General features: G+C 44.5%; 3 protein-coding genes and 1 pseudogene across 6 annotated transcripts; 1 reads left to right on the top strand and 3 right to left on the bottom strand.

Annotated features, from left to right (window-relative positions):
* Positions 1-24: 24 nt before the first annotated feature.
* On the bottom strand, positions 25-7,724 carry proca1 (protein interacting with cyclin A1). Its single transcript, XM_077566602.1, has 5 exons — positions 4,604-7,724; positions 3,993-4,125; positions 2,489-2,623; positions 1,322-2,415; positions 25-582 (listed from the first exon to the last, which is right to left on the bottom strand). Exons 1-5 carry the CDS (start codon positions 4,866-4,868, stop codon positions 152-154), a joined length of 2,058 nt encoding a protein of 685 aa, XP_077422728.1. The 5' UTR covers positions 4,869-7,724; the 3' UTR covers positions 25-151.
* Positions 7,718-11,069, top strand: LOC144052501 (adenine phosphoribosyltransferase). 2 transcript variants are annotated; one of them, XM_077566617.1, is made up of 5 exons: positions 7,737-7,879; positions 7,961-8,054; positions 9,059-9,205; positions 9,299-9,394; positions 10,508-11,069. In XM_077566617.1, the coding sequence occupies exons 1-5, from the start codon at positions 7,754-7,756 to the stop codon at positions 10,648-10,650; spliced, it is 606 nt and encodes a 201-aa protein (XP_077422743.1). In that variant the 5' UTR covers positions 7,737-7,753; the 3' UTR covers positions 10,651-11,069. The 2 variants fall into 2 exon arrangements, with proteins under 2 accessions (XP_077422742.1, XP_077422743.1); XM_077566616.1 differs by having other exon boundaries at positions 7,718-7,879; positions 9,059-9,394.
* On the bottom strand, positions 10,671-20,549 carry rab34a (RAB34, member RAS oncogene family a). 2 transcript variants are annotated; one of them, XM_077566612.1, is made up of 14 exons: positions 20,467-20,549; positions 20,174-20,381; positions 17,671-17,932; positions 17,453-17,549; positions 16,414-16,493; positions 16,114-16,205; positions 15,971-16,036; positions 14,900-15,001; positions 14,723-14,787; positions 13,990-14,041; positions 13,612-13,693; positions 13,429-13,519; positions 12,516-12,623; positions 10,671-12,417 (listed from the first exon to the last, which is right to left on the bottom strand). In XM_077566612.1, exons 5-14 carry the CDS (start codon positions 16,486-16,488, stop codon positions 12,353-12,355), a joined length of 798 nt encoding a protein of 265 aa, XP_077422738.1. In that variant the 5' UTR covers positions 16,489-16,493; positions 17,453-17,549; positions 17,671-17,932; positions 20,174-20,381; positions 20,467-20,549; the 3' UTR covers positions 10,671-12,352. The 2 variants fall into 2 exon arrangements, with proteins under 2 accessions (XP_077422738.1, XP_077422737.1); XM_077566611.1 differs by lacking the exon at positions 17,453-17,549.
* On the bottom strand, positions 18,204-27,506 carry LOC144051733 (TLC domain-containing protein 1-like; annotated as a pseudogene). The gene is made up of 6 exons (XR_013294024.1): positions 27,147-27,506; positions 26,833-26,930; positions 26,656-26,739; positions 24,685-24,767; positions 24,458-24,599; positions 18,204-20,246 (listed from the first exon to the last, which is right to left on the bottom strand). The product of XR_013294024.1 is annotated as a TLC domain-containing protein 1-like (transcript).

Genomic DNA, 27,506 nt, shown 5'->3' with positions numbered 1-27,506 from the left:
AACTCAAAAATAAACGACACAAGCTGCAGCTCTTTGTCACTTTTATTGACGATATGCTCGATACAACAACGGCTCGTCCACTACAATCAAATGTGATTTGTTTGAATCTTCAAAAGACGATCGGGTCCGATTGAAGGTCATTTGCAAAAAGTCAACTGGCGCCTCGACGGGCTTTTCTTCTCCTCTTCCAGGCAAACTGCCGTCGGGCTCTCTCGACGGAGCGCTGCACGGCGCTCACATGACGGCCGGCGTTCGCCCCGGGTCTCCGCTCGCCCACCACGGCGGGCTCGGGTGCCGATGTCAAACTTGGGAATTGCGGGATGGGAAATCCACGGTGGGCGCGAGCGGACGTCGCTGTCTCCGCAAGCTTTTTGCTTCTTGCCGCTGTTGTCTCTTCTCGTGACTTTTGTGTGCGGACGCCGTTAAGTGTGAGACGCGCGGTTGCAACAACGTCACAACTTTCAGGCGGCTTCTCGTCGGGGCCTGCCGTTGACCTCTGACCCGGCCGCACTTTCCTCTTTTTCTTGCGGCCCTCATTGTCGCCTCGCTCTTGTGATGGATTTTTTGTGCCGTCGGGGGTGCCTGGAGACCAAAGTTATTTTAGTGAACCAAAACCAATGAAAAAAACAAAACTAAAATTCCAAAAAATTCAGAAAAAACGATCATGCTTTTTAAGAAACAAAAACGAACTGAAACTACATTTTATGTTTACAAAACAAACTAAAACTATAATTAGAGCGAAAAATGTCCTTTGTTTTTAGTCTTTGGCAAGGTTATCATAGTTTGGGAATTTTCATTTCATTTTGAGTTTTGTTTTTTAAATTTAGTTTGTTTCAATTACTTTTCAGGGCGGTTGTTCGTTTTGATTAGTTTGAGTTATTTCAAAAATGCTTAGTTTGTCAGTTTCAGTATTAGTTTTTTTTTTATAAGTGTATTACTTGTGTGCAATATGTAATAAACACCCTGATCAAATGAAAAAAGTACCACATTTCTTACGTAGCGTTGCATTCGAGTGAAACGGAAAAAGCAGGCGAGCCGAGCCATTGGAGACAAAAGTAGGGCTGTGCAGATATATTTATATTAATATTAAATATTATGCACAAGTAATGCACATTAAAAAATAAAATGAACCCCCCCAAAAACTAATGCTCAAACTAACTAAAACTAAATCTAAGCATAAAAAAAAAAAACTAAAACTAATGAAAACTAACAGAACCACCCTGAAAACTCAATTGAAATAACAAAACTGAAAACGAAGCAAAATGCCAATTCCCAAACTATAAGAACCCTGCTGGAGACCCGGGACCAGGTGGCCTCTCACCTGGGCTTTGATGCTCAGGTTGTGACAGGAGGGTTGCAGGTGGAGGGACCTTCTCGCCAGGAAGTTGTTGTTCTGGCCGTGCCGTCGGGATGGAAGTGGTACTGGCGCTGAAGGCGGGCTGGACCACAGATTGCGCCATCGCTTCACCGGGGCCTTTTTGTGACGACGGCATGACAGGGATGGAAAGGACATTTTGGATTTCAGCTTGAGGGATGGAAAGGACATTTTGGATTTCAGTGTTTTCTTCTCTTGTCCATGTGACGCTGAGGTTGCTGCTGAAACGGACTGCAGGTTGAGGGACGTGTTTGTCGGGGGGGGTTCGAGACGTCAGGACGGCGGGGACGCTAACATCACTGAGATTCTCTGGGATCTTCGTCGCACGGAGCTTCTTCTTTTTCCCGCCCTTCCTCGCTGGAGGTCGGGATTCTTCTGCCGTCAGAGGAGACGTGACACCAAGTTTGTAGGCGGAGTCCACGGCAGGTTGCGCAATCTCCCCAGCAGGCCCTTCCTGTTGCATCATTGGGATGACAGGGAGGTTTTTGGCAGAGCCAAGCGTAGGTTGAGGAATCTCCCGGAGGGAAGTGGGAGGAGTCGGTCTTCCGTCTTCCGCAGGACGACTGCTTGGACTCAACTGGGCAGCCTCCATCGGCGCTTGATCCTTCATGACATCATTGGAATGCTCGGAGCGAGCGCCACTCAATCTTTGCGTGTGCGTCCGGCAGCTGATGGAGTTCCTCAAGGCAACGTCGTTGACCTTTTTGCCACCTGAAACGGTCACTTCTCCTTCAACTTGAACTTTGTGCTTCCTTTTCTTGCCTTTTGCCTTCTTCTTCTTCACGTTGTCTTTCATTTTCTTCGTGTCTGAACTTTGCGATTGTTTGCCAGCGGAGGAGACGTTGGCGAGCACCCGGCTAAAGTCCCCTGCAGCGCTGAGCCCGTTTCCCAGGTGAGGTTCCGGGGCGGCCTGCGTGCTGCTCTCCTGCTTCCTCTCGGGAGGAGCCCCGGTCAGCACGTCGATGGCGTCCACGCCGCCGTAGTCGTACGGGACGGCCTCCTTCAGCACCGCCACCGGCAGCGTCTCGTAGCGTTTGCACCTGAAGCCACAGAGTGGGAGGGAGGGGCGGGCCGGCGTGACGCGAGCGGCCAATCGGAGGACGTCATACTTACAGTCCGTACCAGTGGCGCTCGGCGCACTGCGCCCGGTAGAGCAGCCGGAAGCAAGGCGCGCCGATCACGTTGAAGAAGGCCTGGCCCATCACCCGGGACGACGTGTCGTTGACCCGGCGCAGGCAAACCTTCAACCTGTGGAGCAGGACACGCAAATGACTCGCGAGGAGATGGAGTCCGTCCAGTCCAGGGGCTTGGGGTGAAAGGTCGTCACTCAGTCTATCTGGAATCGTTGTGATCGTACAAGTAGGAGGTTGCATTTTTACAAAGAGGAATATATGTATATATATATGAGGAAGAATGTTGGCAATATATATATTACAAAAAAATATATATCAAGCTCGAAGTTTTCTGCTCTATCCACTCTGCCAGTATGGTCATTTTAGCAGCATAAAGTATGACAGTCTGCGTCGTTCCTAATGCTGTGTTGGGCTTTAAATAGCGTGGCATGACGATGACCACATTGTGGCCATTTTAATATCATGATATCACCATATTGCGGTTATCATTACAGCCCTAATTATGATGACCAAATAGTTCGATTTTTTTTTTTTCAAATAAATCCTCATCTGACAAGTGAGTGACGTATTCAAGTGTTTACTGTTGGATTCCATCAGACATGAATCTTTAGTGTGTTAACATTTGTTTCAGTATTATTAATTATGGCATGACACATTAATCACACACATTATGTTTGCAAAAATAGCTTCATACATGACATGTTAATCACATTGTGTTTTGAAGGAAAAGGCCACATTCAATCATTCATTTCCAAGTAGGGTTGAAGTTTGTTCACAGTTAAGCAACGTACACGACAAACGGTCACAGCGACCAGTACGATCGGTCAGCGCTGTTGACTTTTGCAAAATGATGATTGCGAGGTGACTGTGAACTTCGCTATTGCTAACGCTAATGCTAACGCTAATGCTAACGCTAATGCTAACGATTTGCCATCCAGCAGCTGGAATCAGGAAACGAAGAGCCGAGCGCAAAAGGGAAAACAATCGATCGGGGGTTCATGTTTTGCCAGGATGTTTTTGAACTGCTGTAGCGATAAAGATGGCTGCTCGATGAGTTTTGTCGTGTTTTTGGGGATTGTTTGCAATCTTTTTCTCGTGCAGACGGAAGAAGAGACGACGGCCCTCAATTGACAACTTTGTATTCTGCTTGAATTCTGGAAATGAAAACAGAGCGAGTCTCGCTCAGCTTGTGTGCAGGAATTCGTGTGTGTCCTCTTGGGAGTCCAAAACCAATTTGCTGAGTTTCACATTATTCTTTTAATGTTAAATGTACAAACCTTGACGAACCTGGCGAGAGCCACGTTGATCGCGTGGATGACGAAAAGGACTTCGCAATATCAATGTGGGACTGCTCCACATTTGGAGCGCACAAATGCCAGAATTCAGCTTGTCGGCGAGCACACAATTGGGACAGCGTTGAGTTTTTAACTTGTCATGTATCGGTCGTATCGTACGACTTCCGGTGGTGAAAAAGTTCTACTTACGCCTCGTCGCAGTCGCAGTGACAGATGGTGTGCCACTTGAAATTCGTGTATCCGTATTTGGAGGAGAACGCGTGGATGACGTGGGGGCAGTGGTCGTGCGTGCGGCAGCAGCTGTCCGTCTCCTCAAATTCTCCTGGAAAACAAACAAAAAAATCCATACCAAAAAAAAAAGTCAACTATATGCGTTGCGAAAGTATTTGGCCCGCTTCATCTTTTGGACCTTTTGCTGGTTTCAGGCTTCAAACCGATATCAAATTGCAATTTTTTTGTGAAGACTCAACACCAAGTCAATTCATAGGACATTTGAAACTTTTTTTTAGAAATCAAGAAGTTCCCTGATGATTTGTGATCATCGGCCAATGTTGAGCATAAAAGCACCCGTTGGTGCTCAGACGTCTGCTTCAAGTGCAATTAGCATCGAGAAGACTGAAGAACAAAAGCAGGCAGGCAGAAATGCAAGCAACAATTGGGCAACGCTTGCGGCAATAAACAAAAACTGTCCACTTTTTCACGTCGGCCATCATTGGGGATGGACCGCAAGCTCCGTACGAACTTGCGTGCGCGTGAAAATCAAGCAAATGAATGAAGAGGACGGCTTGGCAAGGTCCTACCCAGTTGGTCGTAATGGTCTGCCATGTTTCCAGCTCCGCACCAGAGGGTTCCGGGATACGTGAAGCCTCTTTTGGATCTCCTAGTCGGCACCTCCGAGGGCCCCCCGGGCCCCCTCCTCTTGGCCTGGTCCACGCGCGGCAAAGGCTGGGAGCCCCGGGGGCCGCCGCCCTCCTGGGCCAGCCGCCCTCGGGACGGGACCACCGCGACGCCCACCGCCAGCTCTCTGTCCAGGTAAGACAGAAACACCAGGACGACCCACCACATGGCCGAGGGCAGGCAGAAGTGAGCCGCGCTGGGGTGGGGCTCGCCCCTCAGCTCCTCTGGGGGCTTTTTAGCCTTTCTGGATGCCCTCCCACTCGGGTGGTGTGATGATTAATACCTCGACTACACCAGGAGGAGTTAGCCGCTAATAGACTTGATTCAATGTGGGGCTGGATGTAAACATGGGGGGGGGGGGGGATTCTCAATGCAATGTTGACCGCCAGTAACCTACCAACCCCCTCCACACTTTGCACACCCACTACGACTAACGAGTAGGAGGGACACGCTGAAAAGACCAAAATCTGGAGATTTGAGGGGAAATTTGCATGCTAATGCTGAAAAGCTCAAATTGACATCAAATCATGTGCAATGAGTTCAATTGTTGAAATGTAGACTGGGAAAGCTTGAAATGGGCCGAGAAAGGTGGAAGGAGAAATCCCAACATTTGGAAATGTGCTCATGAAAATCGGAGAAATGGGAAGAGTTGTTGGTCTGAATGAGTTTGACACTTGGAGGAATGAAAATTGTTCCTTTTCAAAAAAAAGTGCATACAGTAAATACATTTTCCCAAGACACAGTTGGATTTATTGGTCAATAATCTTACATAATTTCTAAAAAAAAAAAAAAAAGATTTTTAAAATAAATAAATAAATGCATGGTAAAAAAACAAAAACAAATAAAGAGTTGGGGGGGGGGGGGGGGGGAATCTGTAATATAGAATAAAAAAAAAGTAATCTGACAGAAATAGCTTTTTTTTTTTTAAGAAAAAGTATTTTTTACGAGATTTTTTTTTTTTAAGAAAAAGCGGTAATCTTCATGGATTATTATTATTTTTTTTAAAGAAAGCTATATTCTTAGAATATCCAAGGGATGTGGGGGTTTCTCTTTCTTAAAAAAAAAAAAAAAAGTTGTACTTTTGTCCCAGGTAAAAAAAGAAAAAAAAAGGTGTGTCAATAGTTGTTTTTCCACGATTTTTTTTTTTTAAGATACAAAAAAAATCGTTTTCCCCAATTGTAGTTTAGCAAATCCTCCTACGATGAGGACTTGCGTAGTGTCTATTTGTTGTTTTTCAGTGCAAGCCTCCCTCAGCCCCCCCCCCCCCCCCATGTCCCTCCGTGGTGAGATTTACTTTGGGAACGCCACGGAGGTTCCCACTTCGCCATGGAAACAAGCATGTGTGGCCCGCGAGCGCCATCACAATGCATGGGAGGCGACAACAAGTCTTTCTGTGTGGAATCTTTAGCGGGCTTTTGGCTCCGGGATTTTTTCTCTCCCAGGGCTTGACCGACACAAGGTGGGAATGAGAAAATCATTTATCAATCTATTTGACACGGATCCCCCCAAAATAATCCTGGAGGGGTTTAAACTGGAGCTACATCGATTTCCGATGGGGCTGCAAGCCTTTCCCGTCACCATCGGTGTCATGTTCACCTTCAAGCTGCGAAACTAATGAGCCCGCGTGGACAAGCTACGGCTTGACGCGCGTCTGTCACCCGCCATGATCGCGAGCGTCACGTGGCAGGCACAGGATCACGAGCGGGTGCGGGCCCAGGCGCAGGAATGGGAGTGACGGACTGACGTCACATCAGCAGAGGCATCGTGGGCAAATCCTGGCAACGATTCTTACTGTAGTGTAGATGATGAAGGCGCCTTCTGTGCAAGTTATTTGCCGCGCGCGCGTCAACATTTTTGGAGGGATTTTGACGGATTTCATGTCATACGATCTTTTGTTACCAACTGGCAAATTTGACTTACACAAAATGAGAATGTCCTAATCCCTTCCAAATATTTCTTGTACAATTCAATCTGCACACAAATACTTTGCAAATAACAAATAAGAAAAGTATTTGTTTGCTGCACTACATCGGTGAATTGTCACTCATATGCATTGAGTGGAAGACGTGTATTGTACCTTATTCTTAATCTTTTGTTTTGTTGGTTTTTGAGTTGCTTCTTTTTTTTTTCAATTCCTTACAACGTCATCTTTATGTTTATACCAAAGTTTCAACAACATTTTGGGGGCAAAAAAGGAACTTGAGCAAGTCAGGCTTCATTTCTTTAGAAGCTGCTGTGCGTATCGCCCTCTGGAGGACAAGAGAAGGCAGTGCATGTGTGGGACTCGCATGCTTACGGATACATTTTAACTTCATTTATGAGAAATAAAGTTACTTTTTTTTCTTCTTCTTTTTTTTTTTTAAAGCTAATCATTATTTTTCCAATGAAAAACAAAAAACAAAGCTGATTTTGTTCGAAAATTATTTTCAGAGAGAATGTTTCCAATTTCAGTTTTTTTTAAAACGCATTTTTACAATTTTATGAGAGTTATGTCATATTTTTTAGGAAACACATTTTTCCAAGACAAAAGTACATTTTCATCAAAATGTTTTGGGGATATTTTTATATTTTAGAAAACAGAGTATGGGAGTAAAGTTGTATTTTATTTTAGTGCTGTTAAAGTTAATACAAAACATTAACTAATTAACGAATCACAAAAAAATATCACCTTAATCATGTATTAACAGAGGAATCGTGATTAATCAAAATTTAAAGATGTGATTAATCTGATGAAATCATTCGACAGCTATTTTATTTTTGACATTTTATTTTAGAATATTTGTTTTTACAATCGAATTTACAATGAATCCCCCCCATCTTTGATTGACAGCTAGTTGATGAATAATTCTGTAATCTCGGGCAGGGGACGCTCGATTTGACCACGTGAGCAATGAAGCGTGTGCGTTTGTATTTTTGGACTGTCGAGCTCATGTGAACTCTGCTCTTCCCTGTGGCAAGCGGCCCCTCCCACTTCTGCTCTTCCGGCCCCTCCCACTTGGCCTGCCTCTTTTCTGGGGGGTGCCGGTTGATTGCGGCTGCTTGAGCGGAGCGGCATGGATGTGTGGGCGCGAGCTCCGGCCGACGGCGCTCCAGCCTGGTATGTGGCCCTGATGGCGCCCAACACCAAAGGGCCGCAATTCGCCTGGCTGGACCCGTCCAGACTTTACTGCAACTCGCAGGTATTTGCTTCAATGTGCTTATCTTGAAATGCTGCGGCCATCCGTCCCACCGGCCGCCATTTTGCCCCCCCCCGTCCCCAGGCCCTGTCGGACTGTGTCAACGACCTGCTCGGCCCCTTCCGTCACGACGCCATCGACTTGGTGGCCGGCATCGACGCTATGGGATTCATTCTAGGTACCAACTCATTCGGGATTTGTTCTTTTTTAGGGGTGAGTGGTAACCGCCCCAAACAGGGCCGAGAACTGTCTGTGTGTCCACCACATTTGCACCGGTCCCGTCAGAAACGTGCAAGGGTCAGTGGTTCAACATTTACCAGTCGTCAATATCAAAATTTCTTGTATACAGTTGCCCCCCCCCACCCCCCCCCGGCCCCCCACGGAGAAAATGTCCTATTTTATGAGACTGTCGAAAAGCAAACGGAGCTTTTAATCTCCAGAACAAAACCCTACCTGGCATGCATTTTACATGGACCCAAATGGCCCCAAAACAAAAGTAGGGGTGGGGGGTGGGGCGGCCTTCTTGGGTGTCAGTCAAGCCAAGCCACCGGTTGCCAGAGTGACTAAAATTAGTTGCGCAAGAATGTCAGGCAGCACATCAGCTCCGTCAAGACTCCACATTTGAGAAAGCAACTCGAGGACAAACGTAGCGCTCGCATTAGGATTGCATTGCATGTGGAATTTGAAATAAGAAAAAAAAAACTATTTATAAATGCCTATTTTGATCCACAAATAGGTCAAAAGAATTTGTATCCATAACCAAAGTCACCGACGTGTAACGAGAATCCAAATGTGTAACTGAAGTCACAAACGTGTGACACGAATATGCAAATGAACTAACCCTAACCCACATATTATAGCTATATAGACGTGTTACACCAACAACCGCACGTTAATGTTAACTCACACTCTCACTCTTTTAGCTTTTATGGTGTGTCAGCAATATTCTTAAGATGTTTGCATTTCATCTTTGAGAGCTGTTTGTTTCTGTTTATATGAAATGACTGCGGGTACAAAATGGTATGGAAACGTCACGTGGTTTTGGTCATCACTGATTAAGTTTTGCTTTAGTTTCCATGAAATGTGAGATGAAAAAACGTCATTTCAATGGCAAAATTGCCTCCGCACAGCGAAAAGCCTTCCAAGGTGTGACGACGTGAACTTTGACCTTTCTGCGTCCAGGGGCGTCTATCGCCAGCACGTTGGGCAAAGGCTTCCTGGCCGTGCGCAAAGCGGGCCATCTGTGCGTGAGCAGCCAGCGGCAGACGTACAGCGACTACACGGGCAGGGAGAAGACCATGGAGGTGCGAGACGACGTCATCAAAGCGGGTGAGCCACGCGGCGACGCGACCACGCGGCGACGGCACAGCTGCTTTTATGGGCCGCGATCTTTTGCTGCCATTTGCCGGATGTGTGTTGAAGGCGTGCGGGTGCTGTTAGTGGACCAGTGGGTCGAGACGGGAGGAACCATGAAGGCGGCCATCCAGCTGCTGGAGAGGATGGGCGCCGCCATCGTGGGTAAGACTCGCATTGAAGCCTGGAAGCTTTTCACACGGCAGATTACTTCCTAGATGGCAACGAGCAGCCTTTATTTATTTCTTTATTTTGATCGTACAGATTTGTCTTATGTCTACTTTGTGCGCAGAGCTTCAAATCTCATTGTCCTTTGCATAATGACAATAAAGGCAATCGAATCGAATTTAACATTACTTTCAAAAATGTATCTGAATTTGATGGTTATTATCTCTCAACATTGTTACGTTTATTTCAAGTGATCATTTTTTTCTTGTCATTTTCTGACTTCATTATTCTAACTGGATAAGAAATCAAATTAAAAAAATCCCCCCAACAATACTTTGCAAAGAAGAACTTTTTGTAACTTTTTCCTGCTTTTTTCTGACGTTTATCAAGAAACTATTTTTTCTCCAATAGAGCTTTTTTTTCTTGTGATTTCTGTTTATTTGCTTAACTTTGCAACTTTTCCGCTCAGTAATGATTTGTTTTGTGGTAATATCACATAATTCCCTAACATCATATTTTTTAACAACCTACCTTTGTCTAAAACGTTGAAACTTCTTTCACTACAAAAATTGCACCAATCATTGTTGTTTGTAATTTCATAACAATGATCCTAACATTGTGACTTTTTGCACACCCCAATTTTTTTTTCCAAGTATTACGGTAATATTACCAAATGTTTCTAACATTATTTTAAAATGAAAATTCTCCTAATTTTACGACTACTATGCCAACTTTATACTCCAGCCTTTTTTGTTATAATAGAACTTTATTTCCCTATTCATTTTTATTTTACATTCTGAGCAAAAAATAAATAAAATCCTATAATTTAGTAGCTTTTTGTAAATGTTTTTCTCATATTTCAACTTCATTGTCCAAACATTACATTTAAAAAAAATCCCTTTTTCTCATAGTATTTTACCTTTATATATTTTTTACTTTAAAATACCCTCCCCCTCATAATTTTATGATGCTGCTTATTTAAATTGTTCCTCTTGTCATAAACGAAGACCGCCAGCCCCCCCCCCCCCCCTCTATTTATTGACTTGATTTTCTATCATGTGACGATTTAGTGAAAGAGCGTATTTGGGCCATGTGTTGTTTGTGGCGCAGGTGTGGCCGCGGTGGCCATGGAGAACACGGAAGGAGGCAAGTGGATTCAAGACAATTACAAATGCTCGCACTGCATCCCTGCGGAACTCCAGAGTCAAATTGATGGCAAACATTTGGATTCCTTCAAAAGTTTCCAGAAATGAAAAGAGGACTTGACGACATGTTCCAAACATTCCTTTCAAAGAAAGCATTTTATTGTTGACTTGTGAAACATCACCGTAGTTGCCGGAACACGACGCAACGTTTGAAAAATGTTCCCTTTTTAACACTTAATGGCAACAAAAGAGCAAGTTTACGTGAGTTACTAATCAAGTTTGCATCCTTTTACCGGCAGTGTTGTTTGCAAAAACATTTGTCTTTCTATAATTGACAGCAAATTTGAAAAAGAACAAAAAAGGCAGGTAAAGTGCCGGCACGTGCCCTTTGACCTTTCGTAATGGCCGTCATTTGCATTTGCGTTTGGATCAGCCAGTCCCGCAATGATTGATTTTGTTAACCGTGTGTGAATTTCTTTGGCATCGAGGCGGCAGTTTGGTTTCTCACATAAAGGAAGAAAATGGCATTTTGTTGTTGTCACGTATTTCACCACTTTTGCTTCTACGGAAATTGTGATTTACGCTGCTGACAAGTGACATTTCGGGTGGTCATTGTCGCTGAAATACTTGATTTAACAGCAGAAGATGTCTGCTGCCATTGTCTCCATACATGAGCCACTGTTAATATTTGATACCTTTATACTTATATTTGGAACACATGTTCACGCTTGCGGGTTTGGTTGGCGGTAAAACTCCATTCGAAAGAATACCTGAATGCATCAAAACAAACCTTGTGATTCTTTTATTGGTCGGGATGAACATGAACTGGAAAGAGGAGCACATGTTTCCTGAATGCTTGAATGTTTCCTGAGTATTCATTTTCCGAGCTGGGCACTTCCATGAATTGTCACCACCCGTTAATGACGACCGACGGCCACCTTTCGGCAGGTGCACAATGGCGTGAAGCCTTGAACAAATGAGCATGTTTACGTGTGTGGATCGGGCGAGTTCCGACCGTCTGGCTCACTTTGCGAGGCTTCGTGTCATCAAGCGGGCATTCATGCGTAATGGAAGTGCTCAGCTATACTAATATTCATATTTTTGGTATAGTATAGTTTTGGATTTGAGAAAAAAAAATAGTAAGGTTTCAAGGAGAAAAAAAAATTGGTCGGGAGGAATAAGCAGTTCGGAAAAAATGGATGGATATCTTTTTTTTTTCTGGACATCTTTTTTAATAACATTTGTTATATTTTACAGAAAAAAATCGTCTTTTTTTTTAGGAAAATGCTGGAATTTAAAATGGTATTTTTCAACTATTAGGGTTTCTAAAAAGTTTTTCAAGAATTAAGTTGTTTTTTTTTAAAGACTAGACGTAGTTTTTTTCTAGTATAAAATTGTATTTTTCCAAACTTTTGTCCCTTTTTGTCTAGGAAAAAAAAAATCTCAGTCACTTGATTTGTTGTGTTGCATTCAGGTATGCTTGGAATTGTCAGCGTCAAAAAGCAAACTGAAGATGTATATAGAGGGTACATTCGGGTAAAAGTAGTTCCTGTTGTTTTTCCAGTTCTGATTGGCTAAAATAACACTTGACAGCCTGAAAATACGTTTGACATCTTTTGCTGAAAGGCAATCGTGTTGTATTTGAACTCCCAACGTAGATTAGGACTCACACGTTAGCAGCACATGAAGAAAGATGGTCAACGGGCCAGGAAAATCGGACCCCTTCCTTCCTTCCCTCTGCCGCGTGCGTCCACCACAGCACAGCGGCGCCCTTTTTTCCCTTGCGTACCTTCTGTCTTTGAAGGCGGCGTCACTGGCAGCAGGCCGGCTGCTTCTTCTTCTTGGACGGATTGCTGCTGCCGCTGCTCTGGATTTCTAGGAGGACCGCGCAGTCGTCAAACGTCTGGACATAGTTGTGGGGCCACGGGCCGGCATTTATTGACTGGCTTGGATTTTGTTATTTGGGTACTCACTGACTATGTTGCCTATTTGCCTGGTTCCGCTCCTCTCCAGCTCGGCGAGGACGTTGGTCTCGAACGCCAGCGACGCCACTCGGAAGAAGAACTCCTTCACGTTCTCTCCTTTTGGAGAGGTCACAGATAAGGAATATATTGAAATCCTTGAATCCATTTTCAAAGACATTTGACGAACTTTTTCCCCCCTAGAGATAGTCATCATACAATTTTTTTTAACTCATACACTGCCAGCCTGCTAAAAATCCTTGACGTCTATAGCCGTCTTTGGCAGCGAATGTGTTAATGACACAGCAAGTCAACCTGAAACAGGAGTAAAGATGCATTTCAAAGAAAAATATTTATTTTCTAGGAAAAAGTAGTACTCTTAGATGTAATACAAAAAAAACAGCCAGCAGGTGGCAGCAGAGTATAAGAGATCAACCAGGGTCATGTTGCAACAAGCTCTTTTTTGCCAGCCTTTTCAACGTGTTTGTGAATATTGATGAAACGTAGCTCTATTCTAATGCTAATTACTGCAAAATGAAATCAAACACAAATGTATTTTTTTCCTGGTGAAAGAAGAGACTCATCATCTTTCTTTTTGGTAGCTTCCATGTTTTTATAGCAATAGAACAGAATATTCTGTGGGCCTTGCAAAATCAGTCAAAATCCCGTCAAACAGTTGGGAGCAAAGGGGGTTGCTTCAGTGAATATAGGGTTAGGGAGGGTGTTTCCACTTGACAAAATATTGTGTCTTTTGTCAGATGAAAAAGGTTATGCTCCTAGAAAAGCAGTAATCTTACATTTTAAAAACAATCATGTGGCATGTCATGTATCTCTGTATTTTTTTCCTTCCACTTTATTCTCATTGGATTACAACTCAAATTGAGTCGTGCGATCGTTTTTATGTCGTCAGCGGCATTGGCATCACCTGTGAGCGACGACAGCGCCCAATACTCGGCTCGCATCTCCTGCGCCACCTGGAGGGCGTCTCGCTCCATCTGCGCGTACTGAGCAGGAGACTGGCAGACAAACAAGACCACAATCATGTGCTGTGACCCGATGGTTGTGTCCCTGCAGACGAGACGCGGTCACGTAAGAAAGTCAGACTGACGCTCAGGTCTTTCTTGGTGCCGACCAGAAAGAGTTGAACTGCCGTGGGGTCGTTTTCTCTCAGCGCGTCTTCAAGCCATTGCCTGAAACGACACGAGCCACAGCGGACATCAATACACATTACGGCACCATGTCACGTCACGCGCTAACCCCAACCAACCCTTGCCTTAACCAATACTAACTAACCCAAATCCTACTCCTAACCATAAAACGAGCTTTATTTTGGAATGAAGACAGCCCCAAGCCATACGAACTCCAAACCAATCCCAAATCCCAACCAAAAGGAAATCAATTAGAACCAATCCTAACCCAACCTGAACTCCGGCACTCAACCGAGCCAAAATGATTCCACTCAAACGGAAAACGGATGCTACGTTACCTGGTGTGGTCCAAAGACGCCACGTCGGTAACATCAAAGACGATAATCACCACTGCAAGAAAAAGCAATGCGACATCCATGAGAGAGTTTGAGTCACTTTTTCCGAACCAACATGCGCCAATGCTGTCCTTGCAGGCGGCAGAATGCGAGTGACCACCGTCGACCCGAAATCCAAACTTGCCACCAGATGTCATTTATCTTTTTGGAGCGATGTGATGTGGCGCCATTCGTGAAGCGGGGGTAGGCTGATCACCGATCCCCCAAAAATGAAGGAAATCGGGGCTGATCAATGGGGGCAACAACATAAAGTGGTGGTTGTCAGGATCATATTGTGTCTCATAGATTTGCATCACCTGAGCCACGTCTTTGTAGCTCCAATGTGCTTGATTGTACTATAAAATAAGCCACGTGTCTGCATGTCCGATGTTGCTAATAATCAAATTGATCAACAATTTGACGTGTTAGAATGAATGTCATGGCCGAGTGAGGATTACTTGATTGTCACCTCAATACAAGTCATTAGAAGAGTTGGTTCGAGGTGGCAGCTACGTCTGCCACAAAAGGTGAAATGATTGTCGACGTACTTTCAAGCAATCTACCACAAGCCACTTGGAACCAAATCCCCCGTTTTCTTGATGCCTCTGCCTTGGTCATAATATGCCACGGTTGACTAGTGGCGCCACCCGCTTGACATTGTGCTGAAAGCGTGGACGGATGAACGAGAGTCACTCACCCTGTGCTGCCCTGTAGTACGTGGAAGCGATGCACTTGAACCTCTCCTGACCCGCCGTATCCCACCTTACACGGCCAGACCAAAAGTGCAGAGTCACACAAGGTCCACGTGCAGCGGTGACTCAGTCGGCGATATAGTTGAACGCTTCGGTGATCTATTTTAGCGGCTCGGACTTACAGCTGCAGGCTGAAAGGAACGCCGAGCACCTCGAAGCGCTCCATCTCAAAGTCCACGCCGATGGTGGCCTTGTAGTTCTTGTCAAAAGCGTCCTTGCAAAACCTGAGCGGGACGTCAGCAACTGTTAGCACGCTAGCGCCGGATCCGCTCTCATCTCAAGTAATTGCCGACAACAACATGAGAAACGCTTGTACTCGGTTTGCTTTGCGTTGACTCAGAACTCGTATTTCAAGGCACCACTACACGTAATAGAAAAAGTATCCGACAACAGGAAATGAGGTGAAATCGTCATCAGCATACCTCAACTCTGCTCAGATGTGAGCAGAACAACTGTTAGCATGCTTGACACATGATGGGTCTGCGCAGGTCGTTGCCATGCTAGCTTTTAGCTAGCCAGCTGTTACCATCGCTAGAACTTCTATTAGTACATTGTAGGGCTAGGGTTAGTTCTCACTAGGAACGCTGGCGTGACGACCGGGACCTTTGCTTGCCGGGACAGGGGTTCGGGGGTACCGCCCGTTTCCCGGTGCCCTCGCTACGCCACCGCCCGGCCCCTCTCCGGCGCAGATTCCTCGGTACGGGGGCCTGGTGCGGGTGAGGTCGGGGGGGGGGTGTTGGCCTGTTGGGGTGGGTGGCTGTTTGGGTGCGAGGGCGGCAGGGGCTGGGTTAATGAGAAGGGATCCCAGCTTGATACACACTAGAGGCTGACATTTTTGGGGGGGAATCCTGCGGATGGGATTCATCTTTAATCGCAGGACTTGGACCGAACCAAAATGGCAGCCGTACAGGAGTGGGAGACATTTTGAACAGGAGCAGAGTCGTTCACACCAGAGGCGGGACATTCTGAAATGATTTCAATGATCTTTCTCTATAGCTTATGATGTAACTACAAATCGCTTGAGGTGAAGTCAAGAAGTAGAAGAAAACCAGAGGCAAAGTGCACCGATGCTTGTTTTCAAGCACTTTATAAATAAAGTTGACTCGCAAAGTCAGAATGTCATAGCTCAATGCTACTGTTGTATTTGGACTGTTCTTATGACAAATAAACATTTTGAATGTTGTGACCGTTACCTGTTGATCAGACAGGTTTTGCCCACGGCCAAGTCGCCCACTACGATGACCTTGGCAATTTTAAACCTGCAGAAAAAGAAGACACGAGGCATCAAGCTGTGAACGCCTCCTCATCATCACTTCTTCGTGGCCCTTGAACGCACCCGACCGTGCCGGTGCGCTGCTCCTGGCACGCCGCCTTCACTTTGGGGTTGAAATGGCGCTCGACGTGGAGTGCAGCGTCTTCGCAGAAACACTATGGATGGATGCATGGATGCATGGATGAGGCCATTGTTGAATGCCGCCTTCTTCTTTTTTTTTTTTAAACCCTTACATACTGTTTGGGTCAAATGTTTTGACAGCAATAGAAATATCCTAAATGTCCTTCTTTTGCACTGAAATGTGTTGATCTTTTTTGTAACAGGATGTAGAGTTGTGTTGATGACATGAAATGAGTGTTTTACGTGAGGGAGCTGCGGGATGATGCGATCCTTGCGGACGGGCGGTAAGACGCTCATGATTGGCCCTCGCCTCGACATCAGCCCTGTTGGTTGGAGTTAATACATTTATTCGAGAGAGGTGTTTAAATGCTGGATAGTTCATTTCCCCCCGTGTCAAGTAATGATAAAATAGCTAACACTCCACGTAGCGTCACCGCGACCAACATTAATCTGCAGGGGTGTCGTGTGGTAGCTCTTATTGTTCACCAACAATGATGTAGAGATTTTAGCCCTAAAACAATGTTTGAAATGAAAATAATCCTCACAAATCAAATTAGAACGATCCCAATGCTCTTCAATGAGCTTCCTTTCACCGAGTTAACCGCCATTTTGACTTGTGACGTCAGCTTGGAATTAGTGGCACTGCTGTACAGAAGGAAACTAGCATTGTGCTAAATCTGGTGTATCCATCTTTGTAATGTCACTGCACATTCTCCTTTTAATAAACTAAACTCATACTCAATGATTGACTAGCCCGCTTCGGTAATACTTGCTGTTTTTTGCATATGCTAATTGTAAAGAACACACTGCGAGCCTTGTGACGTCTGTATTGTATCTGTGAGCCTGTCCATTAGCATTAAGATGGACGTACTTTAAGGAAAATCTTTTGTTTTTGTTTTTTTAGATTCCCAATCAAGGCATCGAGTGGAGTCTGTCGCCATGGCGACGCTAACAGACCAGCAACGCGTCCAAGCCCTCTTCAACTTTGCTAGCCTCCGAAAAGTCTCCGGCATTTATCAGCACAGTACACGACTTGAATCACACTTTAGTCCAAATGGTGTTGACTTCATTGTGCCAATGTTTTTCCACAAATGTGCGACGGTGTGTGCGCTCCTCCGCGAGCTTCTTTGAAAGAATGCTGGCGGAAAGGCTGAGGTTCGGGTTCGGGTTAACCCTAACCTGACTCACCGAGTCGGCTTGAAAGGAAAAAGCGGCAACAACAAAAAAAAGCACGCCGATTTTGTAAAAACACCAGACAACTTTAATCGGTTTATCATCTTACTTTTAATCCTATTGTTCGTAAAATGTGGAAAAGACGAATTGACAGAATCGCTCGCTTCCAGCTAGACTTCCAAAGGCAACATCACTCCAAATGTGTCCTTTAAAAAAAATAAAACCTGCATCGCACAACATAGCGTCAAAGCACACTTATATAAAAGAAAAGTACGTGAATTGACGTGAACGCTGCAACTGGCAAAAACAAGAAAAAAGAAACCTTACCTTAGCAAGAAGAGGTTGTGGTGCTCGCTCTTCTTCTTCTTATCCGTCTTTAATTTTTTTCTCACTTTCAGCTCCAATTGCCATTCAATGTGAGGCCAACACGGTCATGTTCATAACAGGAGTGACAAATTGTGTCTTTTTGTCCAGAATGGTAGCGAAGAAATCTTCGTAAAGAGAAGAAGAAAACGAGAGAAGCAGCAGCAAAAACTAAAACCGCAGAGCCCAGATGATAGCATTTCTCCTCGGCACACCGCGACCCCTGCTGGACGAAACAACAAACTACCGGATGTGATGGGGGAAATGAGGAAGTACAACCGGACGTGACGTATACGAAAACGGTTGGCGGTTGATTTCAATACTATATACATACGCACATATGTATTATCTATATTACACACATTATGATTTATTTACAGTAGGAACACAGAGCAATATACGAGATCAAGATCCAGGGGGAGACAAACAAACTAAAAGGAAAAGAAACATTGTCCTACAAAAACATAAAGCGTACACAAATGTCCCATGCTTTCCTCTTTGAGTGTCCAAATCATTTATTGTTTGACTTCATTTTCAAACATAAGAAAATTTGGTCTTTGATTAACATCTTGAGACGTTTGAGTTACGGTCACACAACAATACCATTGAAAAGTCAAAACTCTTATTAACGAAACATTATTTTCAATGCGCTCAATGTAAACACTATACGACCATAACTGCATCACTCGTTACTTGCATTTCTTTGGCACTTAAAACGACTCAAATGAGTAAAACAATGACCATTAAAGCCCCAGCAAAACACATTCAAACTTTACAAAGAGGTTTAATTTGTAATTTCATAAAACACACACACATTATTGTCACGGTCAGGTGTTTGAGGATTAAAGAATAAAACGTTAGTTTTTTGTTTTTACACACACAATGCAATATTCATAGTTGTTTTAAAAAGGCACTGCGGAACAGGTCAGATATTCCATCTTCCATGCACTTTTCTATTGTTATCTTGCCTGAAATAATATCAAATGATAAATTATTTAATATTTGGAAGCTGTTTGATTTTATGGCACAAGGTAAACATTGACTTATATTGCAGACATTCCAGCCTTTAAAACCTGCAAGTAACCTGAAATTGACCCAAAAGAGAAAAGTGTAACAGCCTTTTCCATGTTGAAATTCTTTTTCCTGTCTGTGTGCTAAGTAAGCTACCAGCCACCATAAGAACACTTCTGAAAACCGACACGCACTTGAATATTCGGCAAAGCGGTCAACAAGGTAAGAGGCGACCAGGTGAGGGTTTGACTTTGGCAATGGCTCACATTCCACATTCACTGATTCGTTACACTTAATTGACAAGTGGAATTTGGGCAGCTTAGTGTTGAAGTGATGCCTTCATAAAAGAAAATACACTCCAGTGCTTTCACTTATGCTTGCGTGTGCATCGTAGTTCACACTTGAGGCTCAACAAGGATTCAAACAAGGATTTAAAGCCAAAACCTTTTGACTGTGTGGAATAGCAGAGAATACGTTTTTTTTCTTATTTACAAAAAAAAAAAAGTTCAAATATGCCTTAGGAAAGTGTGCTATTCTGCTTACGATGCTTGGGGGAGGAAGCTGGAGTACCCAGCGGATTCAAACCCAGAACCTCTTGACTGCGTGGCAGACCACTTAACAACTACGTCACTGTTTTGCCAAGGGGGGAAATGGTGTCAGTTTGGACATCCATGTGGAGCCGATCCCAGCTGGCTTTGGGGCAGGAGGCGGGGTCCACCCTGGACTGGTCGCCAGGCCAGCCAATCACAGGACACAGACAAACAATGGACTGGTCACCAATGAATGTTATGGCACATAAACGTAGGCAAGTATTCACATATACATACAGATAAGTTAGCGTCTCCAATGAAGCTAGCATGCATGGGAGGCAACAAGTTGTCTTTTTTTTTGTTTTCCCCAAAAGCGTTCAAATCGGCTTTAGCCAAGTATGCTATTTTGCTAATCATGCTTTGGGGGAGGAAGCCGAACTACCCAGCAGGTTCAAACCCAGAACCTCTAGACTGCGTGGCAGACGTGTTAACCCTTATGTTGCCGTGTTGTCGTGGTTCTAAATCGTGAAAAAAAAAAGGCATAAAATGTCACCTTTGAGGCTTCAAGTGTTGCCCAAATATCAAACCAAAGGACCCAAAGTACTTCTTAAATCAATCCTAGTGAGGAGAAAACACGAGCCACCAAATCCCAACATTCCGCCACGCGTCATTCTCGAACCTGCTTCGTCCTTGAGGAAGCAAAAAGTTGCTACAACAAAGGCGCTTCGTCCCTCTCAATCGCTGACAAACTTCTTGGAGTTGTGCGTGCCATTGCGGACCACGAACTCGCCGTCGCCGTCGCCGTCGCCGTCGTGGTGCCGGAAGAAGTCGGAGCGAATGAGGCGGCACAGGTAGATCATCATCATGACGTTGGTCACCGTCAGCGCAAACGTGAAGAAGGTGAAGAGTAGTTTGTCATGACGTACCAGGTGAGGTAGAACTGCGTGCTTAGGCGGATGGCCACGAAGGTCCAAATGTTGAGCACCATGTTGACGCGGTGGAGGAGGTGGCGCCCGCCAGCTTGAGCAGCAGACGCAGGTGAAGCGTCACGCTGTTCAACTCCACAAACAGCGTCAGCACGGCGCCGGCCACATACAGATGCGTGTAGAGCGTGTACAGGAAGCAAGTGAGCACCTGCCGGATATTGCCACATGTCTCAAAATGATTCGCAGAAACACGTCCGCCGTGTGGATGGCGGCGGAGGCTTGCGCTTTCTTACGAGTGCGTGATGGATGAGGAATTCCCAAGATGATCTTGCGTGTCCCGTCAGGATGATATCGGCCGCGTCCTGCACAAAGTATCCTGAAACATTGAAAAAGAATCAGCCACAACACATGTATTTGGTAGGCCAGTTTTGGTCCTGGAACCATTTTTCTTTTTTCATCATTCAGCCATTTCAAAACACATTTCATTAATTAATTAGATTGCATTTACGGCATTTTTTAAGACGGTATTTAATTGTATTCATTCTTATTATATTTTAACTTTGATTCATTTGATTGTTTCCACCGTATTGAATTAAATATACAAAAATAAATACAAACACAAAAGGATCATTGTGGACCTGGCCACTTTTTTTTTTTTTACTCGCAACTGCCACCTCTGGCCTAAAGCGTAACTGCAGCCTCTGTATAAAGCTTGTGCATTTTCATTTTCATTTGTTACTTAAGAATTGTGTATTCAATTGGTAGCCCCTTGGCATTCATCAGTACCCAGGAAGTAGCTCTCAGTTTCCAAAAGTTTGGTGAGCCTCCCTGTATTAGAGTAACGTCTTTACTAGCATCACTGACTGGGAGTAAGATGATTAATGTTATACGTTTGAATGAATGACAAATCAGATTTCCTGCTCCAGCTAATGCTAATAGGGCTAATTGTGGCCTTTTATTTTTGCTCGTCTGCGTCTCTAAGCGCTTGTTGTCCTGCAGCAATTCCATTCACTGAGAGGCCTTTTGTGCCTGGGAATGACTGGCACGCTGTGGGCGTGTGTGTGTGTGTGTGTGTGTGTGTTAAAAGAACAACAACACAAGCAAGTGTTGTCAGCGGCCAAACCTCCAGAGATTTGTGACTCAGCGGCGACACCTGAAAACGCAGAGACAACAAAACCGAACCCCAGGAGGAATGATCGGTTGATGGGTCGCTGCGGTGGTTTAAGCGGGCGCCAGTTTATCGTCTTTTGACAAACAGGTGAGGGGGCGGGACCTTGGCTTTTTCTTTAGCCGCACCTGAGAGTGCAGGTGACCCGCCGTGACACGCCCTAGCACAACCGCGCCTGTGCAGCACGTCATCAACACTTCTTCTGTGTGCGTCTTGACTCTTGATACAGTAGACCGGGACACAACATTTTGAAATAGATTCTTTAAATAGAAACCCCCACCCCCCCCCCCAAATTTTTTTTTTTTTAAATACAGAAATGTTGACCACAAAAAACATGCAAAAGTGAATCCCCGAAGCCAAACCACGAGTATCCACTTGTTGTCGTTTTGAAATTGTAAAAAAAACACATTTTAATTCAATCTTGGAGCAAGTTTGTTAGTTTGTATTTTTTCTGTAAATGTGATGATTTAGTTGAGTTCTTTTTAGATTTAATAGTTTTTGTTGAGTTGATACAGGATATTTATTGGATGCAAGATTTAAAAATAAGTTTTGTGCAATAAAAAGTCAAAAGATTTTTAAAATAAATATTTACAAATCAAAAACAGGGTAGACGACTGTACAAAGAATTTCAAGTCCAATAAGGGCAGCACATAAAGCAACTTCGATGGCAAAATGTAGAACAACGTACAATGCAAACATTTATGACACATGCTTGTTTTCATATTTTTCACTCTCACAATTATAATTCCCCAAAAATGGAGTGATGTGTGTGTTTTGTCTTTGCTACATTGTGGGGCCCATGCAGTCGTGCTTTTCCAGGTTTAGCTACCATTGTGGGAACCGACTTGAACCTGTGGGGACATTTTGGTGGTCTCCGTAAGTTCAGACCTCTTTTTGAGGGGCAAGACTTGGTTTTAGAGTTTAGGTTTGAATTGGGTTATGGTTGAGGTTAGGGTCAGGAATGGGGGTAGCCAATCATTTGTCATGCTTGGGGTTAGGGGGAGGGGCTAGGAAATGCATCAACTCAACGAGATGTCCCCATGATGATACAAAGACAAGTGTGTGTCCCATGCTTTCCTCTTTGAGTGTCCAAATCATTTATTGTTTGACTTCATTTTCAAACATAAGAAAATTTGGTCTTTGATTAACATCTTGAGACGTTTGAGTTACGGTCACACAACAATACCATTGAAAAGTCAAAACTCTTATTAACGAAACATTATTTTCAATGCGCTCAATGTAAACACTATACGACCATAACTGCATCACTCGTTACTTGCATTTCTTTGGCACTTAAAACGACTCAAATGAGTAAAACAATGACCATTAAAGCCCCAGCAAAACACATTCAAACTTTACAAAGAGGTTTAATTTGTAATTTCATAAAACACACACACATTATTGTCACGGTCAGGTGTTTGAGGATTAAAGAATAAAACGTTAGTTTTTTGTTTTTACACACACAATGCAATATTCATAGTTGTTTTAAAAAGGCACTGCGGAACAGGTCAGATATTCCATCTTCCATGCACTTTTCTATTGTTATCTTGCCTGAAATAATATCAAATGATAAATTATTTAATATTTGGAAGCTGTTTGATTTTATGGCACAAGGTAAACATTGACTTATATTGCAGACATTCCAGCCTTTAAAACCTGCAAGTAACCTGAAATTGACCCAAAAGAGAAAAGTGTAACAGCCTTTTCCATGTTGAAATTCTTTTTCCTGTCTGTGTGCTAAGTAAGCTACCAGCCACCATAAGAACACTTCTGAAAACCGACACGCACTTGAATATTCGGCAAAGCGGTCAACAAGGTAAGAGGCGACCAGGTGAGGGTTTGACTTTGGCAATGGCTCACATTCCACATTCACTGATTCGTTACACTTAATTGACAAGTGGAATTTGGGCAGCTTAGTGTTGAAGTGATGCCTTCATAAAAGAAAATACACTCCAGTGCTTTCACTTATGCTTGCGTGTGCATCGTAGTTCACACTTGAGGCTCAACAAGGATTCAAACAAGGATTTAAAGCCAAAACCTTTTGACTGTGTGGAATAGCAGAGAATACGTTTTTTTTCTTATTTACAAAAAAAAAAAAGTTCAAATATGCCTTAGGAAAGTGTGCTATTCTGCTTACGATGCTTGGGGGAGGAAGCTGGAGTACCCAGCGGATTCAAACCCAGAACCTCTTGACTGCGTGGCAGACCACTTAACAACTACGTCACTGTTTTGCCAAGGGGGGAAATGGTGTCAGTTTGGACATCCATGTGGAGCCGATCCCAGCTGGCTTTGGGGCAGGAGGCGGGGTCCACCCTGGACTGGTCGCCAGGCCAGCCAATCACAGGACACAGACAAACAATGGACTGGTCACCAATGAATGTTATGGCACATAAACGTAGGCAAGTATTCACATATACATACAGATAAGTTAGCGTCTCCAATGAAGCTAGCATGCATGGGAGGCAACAAGTTGTCTTTTTTTTTGTTTTCCCCAAAAGCGTTCAAATCGGCTTTAGCCAAGTATGCTATTTTGCTAATCATGCTTTGGGGGAGGAAGCCGAACTACCCAGCAGGTTCAAACCCAGAACCTCTAGACTGCGTGGCAGACGTGTTAACCCTTATGTTGCCGTGTTGTCGTGGTTCTAAATCGTGAAAAAAAAAAGGCATAAAATGTCACCTTTGAGGCTTCAAGTGTTGCCCAAATATCAAACCAAAGGACCCAAAGTACTTCTTAAATCAATCCTAGTGAGGAGAAAACACGAGCCACCAAATCCCAACATTCCGCCACGCGTCATTCTCGAACCTGCTTCGTCCTTGAGGAAGCAAAAAGTTGCTACAACAAAGGCGCTTCGTCCCTCTCAATCGCTGACAAACTTCTTGGAGTTGTGCGTGCCATTGCGGACCACGAACTCGCCGTCGCCGTCGCCGTCGCCGTCGTGGTGCCGGAAGAAGTCGGAGCGAATGAGGCGGCACAGGTAGATCATCATCATGACGTTGGTCACCGTCAGCGCAAACGTGAAGAAGGTGAAGAGTAGTTTGTCATGACGTACCAGGTGAGGTAGAACTGCGTGCTTAGGCGGATGGCCACGAAGGTCCAAATGTTGAGCACCATGTTGACGCGGTGGAGGAGGTGGCGCCCGCCAGCTTGAGCAGCAGACGCAGGTGAAGCGTCACGCTGTTCAACTCCACAAACAGCGTCAGCACGGCGCCGGCCACATACAGATGCGTGTAGAGCGTGTACAGGAAGCAAGTGAGCACCTGCCGGATATTGCCACATGTCTCAAAATGATTCGCAGAAACACGTCCGCCGTGTGGATGGCGGCGGAGGCTTGCGCTTTCTTACGAGTGCGTGATGGATGAGGAATTCCCAAGATGATCTTGCGTGTCCCGTCAGGATGATATCGGCCGCGTCCTGCACAAAGTATCCTGAAACATTGAAAAAGAATCAGCCACAACACATGTATTTGGTAGGCCAGTTTTGGTCCTGGAACCATTTTTCTTTTTTCATCATTCAGCCATTTCAAAACACATTTCATTAATTAATTAGATTGCATTTACGGCATTTTTTAAGACGGTATTTAATTGTATTCATTCTTATTATATTTTAACTTTGATTCATTTGATTGTTTCCACCGTATTGAATTAAATATACAAAAATAAATACAAACACAAAAGGATCATTGTGGACCTGGCCACTTTTTTTTTTTTTACTCGCAACTGCCACCTCTGGCCTAAAGCGTAACTGCAGCCTCTGTATAAAGCTTGTGCATTTTCATTTTCATTTGTTACTTAAGAATTGTGTATTCAATTGGTAGCCCCTTGGCATTCATCAGTACCCAGGAAGTAGCTCTCAGTTTCCAAAAGTTTGGTGAGCCTCCCTGTATTAGAGTAACGTCTTTACTAGCATCACTGACTGGGAGTAAGATGATTAATGTTATACGTTTGAATGAATGACAAATCAGATTTCCTGCTCCAGCTAATGCTAATAGGGCTAATTGTGGCCTTTTATTTTTGCTCGTCTGCGTCTCTAAGCGCTTGTTGTCCTGCAGCAATTCCATTCACTGAGAGGCCTTTTGTGCCTGGGAATGACTGGCACGCTGTGGGCGTGTGTGTGTGTGTGTGTGTGTGTGTTAAAAGAACAACAACACAAGCAAGTGTTGTCAGCGGCCAAACCTCCAGAGATTTGTGACTCAGCGGCGACACCTGAAAACGCAGAGACAACAAAACCGAACCCCAGGAGGAATGATCGGTTGATGGGTCGCTGCGGTGGTTTAAGCGGGCGCCAGTTTATCGTCTTTTGACAAACAGGTGAGGGGGCGGGACCTTGGCTTTTTCTTTAGCCGCACCTGAGAGTGCAGGTGACCCGCCGTGACACGCCCTAGCACAACCGCGCCTGTGCAGCACGTCATCAACACTTCTTCTGTGTGCGTCTTGACTCTTGATACAGTAGACCGGGACACAACATTTTGAAATAGATTCTTTAAATAGAAACCCCCACCCCCCCCCCCAAATTTTTTTTTTTTTAAATACAGAAATGTTGACCACAAAAAACATGCAAAAGTGAATCCCCGAAGCCAAACCACGAGTATCCACTTGTTGTCGTTTTGAAATTGTAAAAAAAACACATTTTAATTCAATCTTGGAGCAAGTTTGTTAGTTTGTATTTTTTCTGTAAATGTGATGATTTAGTTGAGTTCTTTTTAGATTTAATAGTTTTTGTTGAGTTGATACAGGATATTTATTGGATGCAAGATTTAAAAATAAGTTTTGTGCAATAAAAAGTCAAAAGATTTTTAAAATAAATATTTACAAATCAAAAACAGGGTAGACGACTGTACAAAGAATTTCAAGTCCAATAAGGGCAGCACATAAAGCAACTTCGATGGCAAAATGTAGAACAACGTACAATGCAAACATTTATGACACATGCTTGTTTTCATATTTTTCACTCTCACAATTATAATTCCCCAAAAATGGAGTGATGTGTGTGTTTTGTCTTTGCTACATTGTGGGGCCCATGCAGTCGTGCTTTTCCAGGTTTAGCTACCATTGTGGGAACCGACTTGAACCTGTGGGGACATTTTGGTGGTCTCCGTAAGTTCAGACCTCTTTTTGAGGGGCAAGACTTGGTTTTAGAGTTTAGGTTTGAATTGGGTTATGGTTGAGGTTAGGGTCAGGAATGGGGGTAGCCAATCATTTGTCATGCTTGGGGTTAGGGGGAGGGGCTAGGAAATGCATCAACTCAACGAGATGTCCCCATGATGATACAAAGACAAGTGTGTGTGTGTGCGTGTACAAGGATGAGTTGACTGACCTGTTGAATAAGTTTTCCTTCCGCTTGGCGCCACTTCAGAATTATGTTTCGCCAAAAAGCTCACATTAGCCTGAGCTATGTTCGCTTATAAGTGGAAAAATAAATAAAACACGGAATTATGACACGGCAAAAGCAGACAAAAAAAGCCTGTCGGCCGCACTAACATTAAACTTTGACAGCAAGCAGGGGGCGGCAAAATATCATCGTGTGGGCCGCAAATGGCCCCCGGGCGGCGAGTTTGAGACCTCTGCTTTGAATATTTTGCCACTTCTGCCCTTTTGACAAAGTAAGAGGTAGCAAGTACGACTGACTTTTCAACCGCAGGCAGACTAGGAAATGTTTCAAAAATCATCTACTCGTCGATCCTTTTCTGCTCTTTTGACGAGGACTAGAAAGTTTTGGACTGAATGGATTTCTGTTTGGTAAAGTATGTGGTCGTGCTTGTTTCCTTTGCCGCATTCCACAGCACACACGCGCAAACGTGCTCCTACCTGGAGACCGCCCACGTCCCGGTGAGAATGGAGTGCGCCATGGACAAGGACAGGTTCCTCCACTTCCCCGTTCGGAACTGGTCCCGGACCGCCTCCTTGGGCGCGGGCATCTTGCGCAGAAGCCCGTGGACCACCCGAAAGAGGAGGGAGAAGAGCACCACCGACGGTCCCGGGTGCCTCTTGGGCACCGCGTCCAGGGCCTCCATCCTGGCTCACCTGCGCCCTGCCTGGCGGTCCCGCCTCGCCCGAGTGTGCTCGCGATCCAGTAGCGGTGGAGTGAAGCCTGCTCGGGACTCCTCGCGGCGCGCGCCGCCGTGCCTTTTGGATCCTGTTGTTTCCACGCCAAGGCAAAGGAAAAAC

Source organism: Vanacampus margaritifer, chromosome 5 (genome assembly GCF_051991255.1).
Source record: "Vanacampus margaritifer isolate UIUO_Vmar chromosome 5, RoL_Vmar_1.0, whole genome shotgun sequence".
NCBI lineage: Eukaryota > Metazoa > Chordata > Actinopteri > Syngnathiformes > Syngnathidae > Vanacampus > Vanacampus margaritifer.
This window is presented reverse-complemented; position numbering and strand designations above follow the sequence as displayed.

Bases quoted from the DNA above. Each gene is read 5' to 3' on its own strand.
- proca1 (XM_077566602.1), bottom strand. From the start codon at position 4,868: ATGTGGTGGGTCGTCCTGGTGTTTCTGTCTTACCTGGACAGAGAGCTG. The intron at 4,126-4,603 runs GTAGGACCTTGC...TTTGTTTTCCAG, and splicing joins AGACCATTACGACCAACTGG to GAGAATTTGAGGAGACGGAC. The intron at 583-1,321 runs GTGAGAGGCCAC...TTTGGTCTCCAG, and splicing joins ACCTGAGCATCAAAGCCCAG to GCACCCCCGACGGCACAAAA.
- LOC144052501 (XM_077566616.1), top strand. From the start codon at position 7,754: ATGGATGTGTGGGCGCGAGCTCCGGCCGACGGCGCTCCAGCCTGGTAT. The intron at 7,880-7,960 runs GTATTTGCTTCA...CCCCGTCCCCAG, and splicing joins GACTTTACTGCAACTCGCAG to GCCCTGTCGGACTGTGTCAA. The intron at 8,055-9,058 runs GTACCAACTCAT...TTCTGCGTCCAG, and splicing joins CGCTATGGGATTCATTCTAG to GGGCGTCTATCGCCAGCACG.
- rab34a (XM_077566612.1), bottom strand. From the start codon at position 16,488: ATGTCGAGGCGAGGGCCAATCATGAGCGTCTTACCGCCCGTCCGCAAG. The intron at 16,037-16,113 runs GTGCGTTCAAGG...CTTTTTCTGCAG, and splicing joins CAGCGCACCGGCACGGTCGG to GTTTAAAATTGCCAAGGTCA. The intron at 12,624-13,428 runs GTGATGCCAATG...CCTCTCCAAAAG, and splicing joins GGCGCTGTCGTCGCTCACAG to GAGAGAACGTGAAGGAGTTC.